Below are 13,494 nucleotides of genomic sequence, written 5' to 3'. Positions count from 1 at the left end.
TAATTGTCACTTATTTTATTCAAAATAATTTATGAAATATTAATATTCTTATTTTAATTTCTTCATCTTTTATTTAAAATAGCTTATTCTATTATTTATTTTATTTGAGATAATTTATTTTATTCAAAATAATTTATGAAATATTAATATTATTATTTTAATTTCTTCATATTTTATTTAAAATAAATTATTCTATTATTTTAATTATTATTTATTTTATTTGAGATAATTTATGCAATTATATTTTTTTTCAATTTCATTCTAATTCAACTATTTAATTTGTAATATTTATTTCTTATTATTTTAATAAGCTTGAGAAAAATAAAATATTAATAAGTTATTTTTCAGTTTATTTTTTATGACATAACTAAATACTAAAAAGTGTTTTCTAACTTATTTTTTATTACACTACTAAATATCAGAAAATAATTTATTTTTTTTATAATTTATTTTAAAAAAAATAATTTTGAAAATATTTTTTGACAAACAAACATCATCCAAGTGAGATTTAAAGCATGATACGAGAGTTAATCCATTCATAACAAGCATAACTTCTTGACCATTCGCTTCTATTTGCTTTCATTTATAAAGGGTTTCTTGCATTCTCATATGCTTATCACTAACAAGAACGTAGAAGTTCGCAAATGTCAGACTATATATTTATACACCAGTACTACACACATATGAAGAATTAGCTAAGGCCAACTTGATGAATATTACAAATATTTACATACAAAATCAGAGAAGTTCAATAAGTCTTATTTGACATGTTGACTAAACCGTATGCTTCTTTCTCAAGTAATCCATCTTAATTTCTTAATAATTCTCATATCATGGGATTAGTGGGGGTTTAACCTTGAGACCCCCATGCTTACCAAAGATATTACGTCATGTGGGCCAATATAGATTAATTAGCAGCTGTATATTGATTGATTAATTAATAAACCTGTAAAATCAGGCAGCTAGCTCGCATTAGGAATCAGGATGGTTTAAACTTTAAACTACGAAAGCGTTGATGGGAACTTCTGTGGCCCATATTGATCTTGAATTGTGGAGAAAGAAACTCTTCATATGTATAATTGAGGTGATGATGCTAGCAACGTTGACTGTAATTAACATGAGAGTATAAGTAAAAAATAAAAATCAATGTAACAATAATGATAAATAAAAGCATAATCCAATTCCACACCAAGTTCAATGTTTTTCGCTGTTAATAATTTCATTACTCTAATTTTATATCTTCGCCTTGTCAGTTAATAGTTGTTTTTCGACCAATAATGCTGACAATATATGTTTTTAATTAGGTAATATTTGAGAATATAATTAAAATTATATTTTTTTAAAAATTATTTAAAATTAATATTTTTAAATATTTTTAAATTATTAGATAATGTTTAGGAATGAGTTGAAATTATATTTTTTTTAAAAAAATTGTTTAAAATTAATATGTTTTATATTGTCAAATTATTTTGATGTACTAATATTAATAATTGTCAAATTATTTTGATGTACTAATATTAAAAATAATTTTTTAAAAAATAATTTAAAATGCTGTAATTATCTCTCTCCCACACAATATATATATATATATATATATATATATATATATATATTCTAGAATTCAATCTCCCTTTTTCCCAAGCAAACATGTTTTAACCATTCATATTATATTTTTCAAACCCTACCCAGATTTTGACCTAGAAAAGGGTTCATTTTATTGGCTTGTATAGCTCATTAAGTTAATTTACAATTCATAGAATTAATTTAAATTTATTATTTTTATTTAAATAATATTTTTTTAATTTATTTAAATTGATTTTAATCTATTTGAATTTCGTAGTGTTAACTTCCATCATATTATTTAGTTTAGTCATGTAAATATTAAAATCGATTCAAATAAAACTAGGTATTAGTTAAACTCGAATTCATTGGATCAACCCACCGGAATCATCAAGGTAGAATTCAATACCTCTCTTGCAGACGACATTTTCTCCATCCTGCTTTGGAAGGAATAGATTATAACTCCTGCGGTACCCCCTCTCCACGAAGTCAAACGATACGAAATTAAATGATCAAGGAAGCTTCTGTGGGGCTTTGTTTTGTTCAAACCTTTTAATTGACTAATGGCATGGCTAGCAGCGCTTGGATCTGGTCCATACGACACCTTCTTTCTCCACTACAATCCACATAACATATATATGTAGATAATCCAAAGCTTACCTCTCAATCTAAAACACACCTTGTATACCAAAACAGGATTCAGAATTTATGATCAGATGTTCAACTCATTCATTTGTGGCAGCTTTAAGAATCAATTAGAGGTAGAAGAGGAATCATGGAACAGCCCTTCTTCAACACCAGAAAGATCAAGCGCTCCTGCAACACCAGAAAGATCAAGCCCTTCTGCAACACCAAGAAAATCAAGAAAGAGTTCCAAGACTAGCAAGAATAGCAAGAACCCATATTCGTCCCGTGGCCTTGACAAGTTCTCTGCACTTCTAGCGGAACTTGAAGAGAAAAGGCAGAAGATATATTCACAGATGGGGCCTGAAGATGTACCCATGGTTCGTTTCGTCTACTCAAGTTCAAATGATTGTATTCCTCTTATAATCAAGGTTAAAGATCAAAAGCAAGACAAACCCAGGATCAGTAGCGCTAATGATATCAAAGAAAACCCCAACACTCGCAACAATGAAGGCTTGGATAAGTTGCCAATAGAGGTACCAGTTGAAGAGAAACAAGTCGAGCAACCAAGAATGGAAACTGCTAGAAAGCCTGAGAAGAAATCTTTTACATGGAACATGAAGTTGCACCGATGGCGAAGACCTTATTATTATATGCCAGTTGCTCTCATCTTGATTTTGTTATTGGTGGTTCTGTTTGGGCGATCAGTTGCTATATTATTGACCTCTCTTGCCTGGTATATAGTCCCTGCATTGAGTACAAAAAAGCCATCACAGAAGAAAGATTATGTCAGAAGATTAAGTGAGCCCAAGATGATGTTTAATCATGGGGTATCTTCTCCCGCGAGAAAGAGTACTGGCTCTACGGCCGATAAATGGCCTCGACAACACGGGCAACAAAAAAGCTTCTGAAGATGGTTCGGTTCGATCGATCAACCTCATCTCTCCATTTTTTCTTTTCTTTGCCTTTTGGGGTTTAGATTTTGCTTCTTTTGTTAATAGATGCACAGAATTTTTGGTTCCAATGTTAGATGTGTTTGGAAGTTTCAAACCCTCCTTGGAATTTTCCATAATTGTAAATTAATTACACCAGTATTAAGGGTTAGGTTGATTTAATTAAATGCAGAGCTCCCATACCTCATGTTTCTTTGTATTTGGATTGCATGGTGTTGTACGTACACTTCTATACATGGTCATCTCCACTTTTAACTTAAACCATAGGTTTGATTTTCATTCAAGAAAAAATCACTGCTTTGTAGAGAAATTGATCATCAATACTTCAACATTGCCACTCACTCAAAGGCCCAGAGACTTGAGGGCTGATCTTGTTAGCAAACGGGTCTGCAATCTGTTCTGTTAATTTCAACTTCTAGCTAAATCAGGCCATGAAAATGCATTTTTTTTCTTCTGAATTCTTGAATCTCGAAGTCGATTGTTTAATCTTTTTTATTAGATTGAAGATGTAAGTTTAATCAAAGTATGACCAAACTAGCTACAGTAACATAACACCTAACTATTAAATTAGAGGGAAAAAAATCAAAAGTTGTTTAGAAATAGAATGATACTTTAATTGAAACTTCATATTCAAATATAATTTTTATTTCATTTATAACACTGAAAAACTAGTTTTTCAAATTCCTAGTAAATTTAGAAATTAGATTTTTAGATTTTCTCAACAGTTTTTCTTCAAAGATTTTTCACTGTTTTTTAATTGAAGAAAATACATATACAAGCAATTTTTTAGCAAAATGAAAAATTAAGATTATTTTTTAAAATTTTCATATTTAGTTAGTGTCATCAATTTAAAAAAATTTCATATTTAGTTAGTTTCATCGATTTAATTTTTTTTATAAATCTAATATAATGATTTCTTATTTAAAATATAATTTTTCATAATAATTAATCTTTAATTTAAATAAAATTATATTGATATTTTAAAATTAGATGAGCACGGATATAAAATATCAAGATGACTATTGTAAATTATGAATTTTAATTTTTTTTATGAATATTAAATATAATTTTAAAGTATTTTTAATTTTTTTATAAAAAATCATTTTTTCTCAATAATAAATAAACATATTTCTCGTTTTTTTTTAATTGAGAAAGAAAAACCAGAAAAGAAAATAAAGAAAACTAGAAATGAAAACAGACCCAGAGGACCATGATAAGAGATCCCGAAGATGGCATGAGGCTGTCTATCAGTTCTAGAAATAAATGATCAGCTGGCTATTGGATCAAAACATATTTCTCGTTTTTTTTTTAATTGAGAAAGAAAAACCAGAAAAGAAAATAAAGAAAACTAGAAATGAAAACAGACCCAGAGGACCATGATAAGAGATCCCGAAGATGGCATGAGGCTGTTTATCAGTTCTAGAAATAAATGGTTACTGCGTACAGCCATCAATTACATTTATGAAACCAGTTAGCTAGCCAGGCCAAACTCTGTGTTGCCTCGTCAAAGAATGCCCCGCGCGCAGAGTTCAAACTTCTTGTTTTCTCTCGATCAGTTGAAGCTAAACATGGGACCTCCATTGACGATCTCTCAAAAGCACAATACCTGATTCTGAGCCGCTGTGCGTATTTTCTTCAGAGAAATAACGGCCTTCCAATTTTGTGAGGTGCAGACACGGTTCCTTGTAGCCAAAGCTTTCCCTGGTCTGGAAGGATTGATTCAGCCTGGGTGACAAGTCATTGCAAAACACTTGACCCGAACGATCGAGTATTTAAATGAAATTAATCAAATAATTAATTCCAATCTTCTTCGTATACTGGTGGTCGTGGTGAAGGTCAAGAAGACTAGGTCATTCTAAAAATAAAAAAATAAAAAAGTCAAGCGGCTGTTTTCTAGGTTATTCTTCTTTCAGCTATTTACCGAGCGGGTTACGAATTAATTCCCCTTTTATCCTTGTCATCAGTTGAATTTGATCGGGCTTTGATTAAATGAATTGGATCGTAAATTGGTTGATGAGGTGATCTCAGTTATATCTAACCAATTTTTATTTGGCTTTAGTTGAAACTTGATCGGGATTGCCCATATTTATTTCTCTAATTAGGTATAAAAATATTAAATTTATAGTCATTGAATTTTAAATAAATTATTGTGTTTACTTTTTAAAATGGTTAGCTAATCACAAAAAACAATTAGAGAAATAAACCAATTTTAAATAATATTTTAGCATTTACTTTTTAAAACTTGATCAAAATTTTACTTTTTAATAAATATTCTTTGTCTAAAATATTTAGGAAGCATCCTATAGATCTTTTTAAACCAATTTATAACTACAAAAAAATAAAAAAAACTACCATAAAACTTGAAATTCATCCTAAATAAAAAAATATTTTTCTAGCTCACATTGGATTTCTTAGGTGTTTCAATGTTAAAAAACACAATTTCTTAACTTCTCTTATTGAAGAATCAATTAACATAAAAAATAATTGTTTTAGTTGTTGAATTCCTTAGCAATAGATTTTTTTTTCTAAATCAGAATTTGATAACTTTTCTCTCTCCTCCAACAAAAAATGAGTAAATAAAACTTGATATTAAAATTAAATTTTGTAAAAAATAGGGGATCAGTAGCCCAATAAATAAAAAATATAAAGAATTCAAATGAATTTTTGATAAAAAATTATCAATATACCTTCTATGTTATCTTTTTTTTTACTTCAATTCATTTTTATCGACTCAGCTTTTTTTATAAAAATAATGTAATTAAGCTCTAGTTTGATCTTAAAATAATTCAATTATGCATAGGAAGAATTTTGAAGATCAAATTAATAATTTTCAAAAATTACATTAGTGTAATTTATCGTAAAAGATGAGAGGGTAAATAGTATTTTTTGAATAATAAAAATGACATGTGTTTTAGATTTTTTATATGTATATAAATAAAACACCATTTCAGGCTGGTTGGGTTTACTATCCGTAGTTAAATTTATCATCCCTCTTTCTCATTTGTGATTTTGCCCCTCTTGGTTTTTATGGTGCTTTTTTATTCCCTAAAAAATGCACGTTTCGGTACGCTATAAATGGGCTAACACCGGGCTTAATCAGCCCAATTAAGGTGACGACAAGTAAACGTGTGCGTGAACCTGGTAACTATATGAAAAGACAAGGAGGTCCCTTGTTAAAAACGCGGCACGCGGTGATTGCCGGTAAAAGCCTGAATAAAAATAGTCCTATCCGCAATCTACAAAGAAGGGCGAAAACTGTAAAAACAGAGTGACATTGGGTTCGGCAGGGAGGGAGGTGGAGAGATGGGGCTATCGTGCTTCGCCTGCTTCGACGGAGGAAACAAGAAACAGAGACGAGAAGAAGAGAGATTGGCCTCTGCAGAAGCTCGTGCTAAAGCAGCCGAAGCTGCCCAGAAAAGGTAATCTCAACTGATCTTATTGGATACATACTGTTTGGTATTCGTTGGATCCTCGACTCTATTTTTTAATCTTCTTTTTAATCTCGTTTCTTTTTTATCTCGTTTCAATGAACAATTTGCATAAAATTTGGCTGGTTTTGGTGGATTTTATATGCAATTTAGATGCTTTAATTAATTTTTCAATTGCAAGTAGTGGGCTATTAATGCCAATTCAAAATTTTTCCTATGAATTTATGCTTAAAGTTCAGAAATTTGTACTAGTCCTTGCATTCAGATTCTGATTTGGACTCTAAATCAGGTGGTTTAAAACAATGGGGGGTTCTATTTTAGGATTTGAAGCCGGAGTTTTTTTTTAAAAATAATTATAAAAAAGAGTGTTGTTGGCCAAAAATATGGATTGCTTTCGGCTATTTATGATCTATGCAATGCTTCAATTGAGTGTGTTGCTTTGTGACAATAGTAAAGACTTAATCTTGTTTGATTTAGCGCTTCCAATCATTGGTAACTAGTTGGCACACGAGGGTAGGATTTTCTCTTGGATGGTGTGATTATCCATGCTACTGGACGAGCAAGTTTTTTGCTGCTTGGAAAACAATGGTGATAATCTCACTAAGAAATGAACTTGAAGCAATTCAAATGATCTTAGAAGGGTTCTTTTTCCTTCATTTATAACATTTAGATTATTACCTTGTTAGCAGGCAAGAGCAATTTGAAAAATCTGCCGCAGGAAGAGCTGCACGGGCGCAGCTACAGGGGATGGCAAAGCAATCTGCAAATTCTAACAAAGGCGAACCGGTTCTAAAGGTTTTATGTTTGAAATGTTTTTCATTATCTTGGTTGGTTGTCATAAATGGCAGTAATGCTATAGCAGTTAAATTTCAAAAACCCCTAACAGAGACATTGAGGAATTTGATGCTTCCTCTTTTAATGCCATTATTTCTTAATCTGTAGCCAAGATGCACTTGCTCTTTGATATGGAATCTTTAAATGGGTTCTTAACCCAGTTGATATAATTCTATTTTGTCAAGAGAACTAACATAACGTGAAAGTTTGACAATCTCATTGGTTGGTGATAATGATGCAGTGGCAGCTGAGTTGAAACTAGGATTTGTCCTTGGTACAGCTGCGGGTTTTTTTTTTGGTAAGTAAGTCAATTCTAACTTTGAAGGTTTTAAGGGATGTTTTTATGAATATAAACATTATATGTTTGATCTTTCCTCATATTGATGAGTTTTTGTTTTCTTGGCATGCATCATTCATTAATACAAGTCTAAGTCATGGGCAATCTATGAAGACAAATCTCAGAATCAGGGAGTTAAATGGTGATAACATAGACCTGAGCAAGGCCTGTTTAGAATTTCTGATTTTGATGTTTACCTGTGACTAGCATGTTACCCTCCATCCCCAAGAAATTCCAAGTCCATGAGAGCATACTGGCTGCAGTTTTATAAAATCTTCTCTACAGCATATCACCACAATTATTTCTACTAGATAGCATTTAGCTATTGTCAAGAGACGGAGATAAAGGAGACAGAGAGGACATGTCTCTTGTACATTCTTTTTGAAAGTAGAAATTTACTTCAAAATAATCTTGAAATTCACTTCAAAACTATCTAAGGGACATGTTTATTTATGCTTTTTTGTCTCTTCAACCACACGATTCTGTCTCTGTTGTATCTACTCATGTCTTGGAACATTAACCAAACACAACCTTAGTTACTCTGCTTTTTAACAAAACGAGGAGTTTCTCTTTGTAGTTCTGGAAATTGATTCCTAGTTTCTCATAAGTGTTTTCAACCGTGCAGTTCATTTGATTGAATTCAACCACATTCTCTGCCTTCCCAGTTTCTCACCTTCTGAAGGCGCTCTGTCAATAACTTTGCAACAGATGCTGCATCCCAAATGTCATTATTTATCGCCAGTTTTTTTTTTATATATACTTATCTGATGATGACATATGTTGTACAGAAGTAATGTGGAATGGTCCGATTATGCCATGATAGTAGATCATCCTCGATGTTTATGTTGTTATATCGGATAACAAAAATCTTTTATCCCCTTTTCTGAAGAACATAACAGTTAGTTGAGCTCTTGTTGGAGTATAATGGGTTTGTTTTTGTCTTCATGCCATTGAATGTTTTAGTTTCCTCTTTGAGATTTTTGCTTTTCAATTTTTGTCATCATGACTTGGTCCAATTTATGGTAGGAGGGATAATTTGATCAAATTCACAAGGTAAAGGAGAAATTTTTAGCCATGTATTCTCATTCCTCTGAACCGCTGGAAATCATTATTAGATAAACTTTGCTGTAAACAAAGTAGCTCGAGGGTCCAGCAGGATTGCTATACAATTTAATCAAATGGGTTGATAACTAAACTAGAGTGGAATATGCGCTGGGCATTGAGTCGTTAGGCCAGTGTGCCCTTGTCCAGATATGCTGCATAAAATAATTGAAATAGACATCACAGAAAGCTTTGAATGGGAGCTGACAGCTTGAGTTCATGTGCAGCTTGAAAAAAATCTGCCGCTTGTTTTAAAGAGCCTTCCATTTTTGAAATCAACCCAAGATTTAACCATGCTTCATGATTTGTGGGGTCCAATCTCAACGCATGCATTAAAAAGCTTCTGGCAATGGAAAATGACAGAGCACCAAGCTTCATCAAGACTCCTGCAGTAGCAACAATGCTTGGAACATAATCCGGTTCCACCGACAATGCAATCGAGAAGGAAACAAGGGCTTCTTTGTGCAGTGATTGAGCTTCAAATAACATTCCTGCAAAATCATGAGAAATCGATTTTTTTAAAGCTACAATGTTTAGGGACATTCTTTGTGTAGACAGACGTCTATAGAAAGTTGTGCTTGACGTGCCTAAGTTACAGAGACAGTAACGAACCTGTCACGTGCCAACTTCTAGGAGAGTGAAACTCCATTAACTTGGCTTTGTCCACACAAATTTTAGCATCACTCCATGAGCCAATTTTTGTGTAAATGTCTGCCAAATCTTGCCATGCTGCCAGTTCCAAGTTTCTTTCTGCGAGTACCTGCAAATGAGGGCAACATTCAGCACATTTTTCCTCCAGAGTTGTTGGTTACCTAAAATTGTAGCATCAACAAAGCTAGTGAAATTGATGTCAGGATGATTTGAGATAAATCTTCAAAGTTGACATACGGCACAAACTAACATTATCTATGCATATCCAAAACTTGGTATACTACTGCTAAATTTGTGACATTTATATTCCTTAAATTCATCCGACCTTAAATCTTAAACCTGGCTCATGACTATGGATGAGAGATGAGAGATGAGAGATGACAGAGCATATAAGAAGACATACCTCAGAATTAAAGATATGCGCTTGTTCAGGGCTCTTGGCTTGGCTATCCCGCTGTGCTTGAATAAGAGACAGCAATATTCTATATGTTTCTATTGCTTGCTTGGGCTGTTCCTGAGCAATTTGTAGTATAGCCTTCAACCTAAGAAGTTCAAATTGATCTATCCTCCCAGCCTCATCCAAAGCAATCTCCACAACTGTTTGAGCATCTCTGAACCGTTGCTCCGCGGAAACTACAAGGGCCAGTAACTTCCAACCTTTTACTGAGTTTCCAGCCATCATTTCAGTGCACACAATTGCATTTTCAAAGGCAGCCCCCAGGTTCCTCTGCAGCATGTTTTCCAGCCCAAGGCTGTACATCACTTCTGGATCCTCCTTCCTATTTAATGCTGCATTATTTAGAGAGTTCAAAGACTCTTTATGTAAAAGAACTCTTTCAGAATCAGACAAGGAAATTCTTGCGGCGTTCCCATGGCAAACACCAAGGAACTTGTGCGCCTGACCAATGAAATGTTGATTTTGATGATCAGCCAAGTCAAGAACCTTACGAGCAAAATTTATGCCTTCATGGGCATGCATTGAGTCTTGGGAACACAACTTCGCTCCCAACAAAAAGGAAGGGATATGTGGTTTGTTCTTTGATTCTGAACAACCAGAAACTTTCTTTAGCAGGTTCAGAGCTGCTTCGTTCTGACCCGCAGCACTGTAACAAAGAGCAAGAAGGTACCATCTCTCAGCTCGGTTATAGATACCTGGAAGGGCCTGCTCCACATGCTCAGCTAATAACTCAAATTGCCCCACAATTGAGAGTGCATAAGTCAGATGGTCCATGATTTCTTCATCCCACTTTATTTCCCCACATGCCACCTTACTCCTGAGTACTAATAACAAGAGAATTGCTTCCTCTATGTTACTCTGGGGGCTAGCAAAACCCAATAGCTGTAACTGAGGGGGAAGTGTTGCTTCAACAGCACTATAAAGTAACATAGAAGCTAATTCCTTTTGCACTGCAGCCAACTTCTGTGGGTTCAAATTCCATGGCCTGATGAGAACCCTACGATATGAAGCAATAGCTTGGTCGAGCAAGCCTGCCTTTGTCCACAGAGCAGGTAGCAACTCTAATGCCTTGTGAAACATCTCCTCCAGCTTGCAGTCTTCACCAATGCCTTCAGGAATGCCACTGGGTAGTGCTGATTCAACTATGTCCAAAATAATTCCGCATTCCTTTGCAGCCTCTAATGAATGGAACCAGTATCAGAACCATTTGAGTTTTTGGATTGTAAATGCAAACATTCCATCAATATCAAGCCATTGAAGTCCCATATGTGGGGGCAAGATATGTTTTATGCTAAAAACAAGTTATGTAAAGACAAAACATCCAATAATTCAAATTGCATAACTTAGCCCATCCAAATTTTCCCATTTGAGATATAACATTAGCTTGCTAACAAGATTTTAAAATAAAATAAAATTATACCTCTATACTGCGCAAGTTCCTCGAGTGATTTAGCTTTTAGCAAGATTGCTTCAACAAGAAGACTCGCTGAATGCATAGACATGACACTTGGAGGCACAATTTCACCTTTGGAACGCGGCTTTCTATACTGAATTCTTTCAACAATTGCCTTAATCATTTTGGGGGACAAACCACTGATATCAATACCCTGGAATACCTGAAGGGCTGCATCAAAGTTCCCTCTCTGATATTCAAGTCTCCCTAACAATGCCCTTGCTTCCTATATCACATTCAAAGATGAGAACATTAAAAGAGAAATTTGTATTATTGGTGGAAGTCATTGTTAAAAGCTATAATACACGCACCTCATAATTCAATGAGAGAGCCTCTTTGAGAGTAGATTCAGCTTCATCCACTTGGAAATCCTCAAGTTTAGACTCCCGGTCTCCGGTTGTCCTCGACGAAAGCCCACTCGCCGAGAAATCCCTTGTTGCCAGCGACTCCGGTGACTGCGGTGGTTCATCAAGTTTGAATTGCTCACCTGAGCAAGCACACAACATCTTCTCCAAATCCAACGGCGAAATTCAAATTTCTTTTGGCTAAGTTGAAGGAAAAATATCAGTCCTCGGCCAATTCTTTCAAACATAAAACACACTATTCAAGCTATAACCATGCCATTTATGGCACACGACATTACGTCTCTCTCAAACAACAATGCATACATATCCTTAGCAAACAACGATGACCCATTCAGTAACAGATCCCCATCAACACAAAGCAATACAAAAGAAGCCCACAAATGCTCCCAAAAAAAACCATGAAGGACAGAGAAAGCATTGAACGAGACAAGCAAGAATGAGACCAGTGCATATAAAAAACAACAAAAAATTAAATACAGTAGAAGGAAATGAAAGGGGCGAGGCACACAAGAGGGCAGAGCTTTGAACTTACCATTAAACAGAATCAATCCAGCGATGCTTGTTCATCTGCAGCCTTCATTTCAAAGCTGCATCTATTTTTATACCATAGTTATTGAGGCCTGTTTGTCCATGCCAACGTGAAACTGTGGTTGGAAACATCAATTTTTTTATGCCTTTTCATTTTGACCATTCTTCGAGTACATGTTTGAAAGCAAAATAAATATTATTTTTCAAAATATTTTTAAAAAATGTCAAAAATACATTTCAATTATAATTTCAAACTAAAAAAAAATATTAAAAATACATTTCAATTATAATTTCAAACCAAGGTCATAATAATTGAGTAGACCAACCCCTGTCAGTTCAAAAATAAAATTTAAAACCAGATCATTTTAAGAAAATATCAACAAGCTTTTGGCAAGTTTTAACACGGTGAACCTGGATTTCTAACATAATCACATCAGGTTAACTCCGTTCTATTCATTGTGAAATCTGGCGTTGAACAAATTCTAAATCGAATCGGCAATGAGTTAGATATGCCAAGTAAAGTTGCTCCTATTTTTTTTAATAAATCAAAGTTTTTCTTTTCTTTTTAACTAGTAGTATTTGTTTATTTTGCTGAGGTTGATGGGTGTTACAGTTACAGGTTGATTTTGGCAGTGCAGGTATGGGCCAAGAGACCTGTATTGCAGGGGCATCGTTAGTGGCAGGGGTGCAGGTTCTTCCTAGATTCTCTCTTCATTGTATTTTATTTTATTTTATTTGTGTTTTTATTTTTATATATATTTAATATTATGATATAAAGTGTTTTTTTAAAAAGTTTTTTCTTAAAAATATATTAAAAAACTTGTATTTTTTTATTTTTATATTATCATTGTGAAATAACAAAAAATATTAATTTTTTAAAAAATCAAATATATTTTTAAAACACAAATAAATACAATTCTTTTAAAAACAAAAATAAACGTTGCTTCCGTGGACAGGGACTGGGAGCACTCCTTGATCTGGGGAGATACATCCCACGAAACTCCAAACATGCCCTTGTGTCTTTTCTGGAAAGAGTCCTCTTTTACAATAAAATTGAGGGAAAGTTCTCCTGCCCGAGCAACAAAAAAGAACTTGTGTTTTATCAGGAATGGGATACGAGGGATTCTTTTCTAGAATAATTTTTAATGAAAATAATATTTTTATATGTATTTTTATCTTTTATTTCAATGTATTAAAATTAAC

At 33.4% G+C, this 13,494-nt stretch overlaps 2 protein-coding genes across 2 annotated transcripts; one reads left to right on the top strand and one right to left on the bottom strand.

Moving 5' to 3' along the window:
* Nucleotides 1–2,276: 2,276 nt before the first annotated feature.
* On the top strand, nucleotides 2,277–3,095 carry LOC105107632 (uncharacterized). Its single transcript, XM_011001634.1, has one exon. The coding sequence runs from the start codon at nucleotides 2,277–2,279 to the stop codon at nucleotides 3,093–3,095; it is 819 nt and encodes a 272-aa protein (XP_010999936.1).
* A 5,695-nt stretch (nucleotides 3,096–8,790) lies between these two features.
* Nucleotides 8,791–12,264, bottom strand: LOC105107591 (tetratricopeptide repeat protein 7B-like). The gene is made up of 5 exons (XM_011001574.1): nucleotides 11,710–12,264; nucleotides 11,366–11,624; nucleotides 9,892–11,123; nucleotides 9,450–9,597; nucleotides 8,791–9,328 (listed from the first exon to the last, which is right to left on the bottom strand). Exons 1-5 carry the CDS (start codon nucleotides 11,902–11,904, stop codon nucleotides 9,018–9,020), a joined length of 2,145 nt encoding a protein of 714 aa, XP_010999876.1. The 5' UTR covers nucleotides 11,905–12,264; the 3' UTR covers nucleotides 8,791–9,017.
* Between the last annotated feature and the right edge of the window lie 1,230 nt (nucleotides 12,265–13,494).

Source organism: Populus euphratica, unplaced genomic scaffold, assembly GCF_000495115.2.
Source record: "Populus euphratica unplaced genomic scaffold, PopEup_1.0 scaffold267.1, whole genome shotgun sequence".
NCBI lineage: Eukaryota > Viridiplantae > Streptophyta > Magnoliopsida > Malpighiales > Salicaceae > Populus > Populus euphratica.
Note: the sequence above shows the minus strand (reverse complement) of the source record. Positions and strands in the feature narration are given on the sequence as shown.

Excerpts from the sequence above, each read along its gene's own strand:
- LOC105107632 (XM_011001634.1), top strand. The coding sequence starts at position 2,277 with ATGTTCAACTCATTCATTTGTGGCAGCTTTAAGAATCAATTAGAGGTA.
- LOC105107591 (XM_011001574.1), bottom strand. The coding sequence starts at position 11,904 with ATGTTGTGTGCTTGCTCAGGTGAGCAATTCAAACTTGATGAACCACCG. Across the intron at positions 11,625-11,709 it reads CTCTCTCATTGAATTATGAG|GAAGCAAGGGCATTGTTAGG; the intron begins GTGCGTGTATTA and ends AATGTGATATAG. Across the intron at positions 9,598-9,891 it reads CGCATATCTTTAATTCTGAG|GTACTCGCAGAAAGAAACTT; the intron begins GTATGTCTTCTT and ends CCTCATTTGCAG.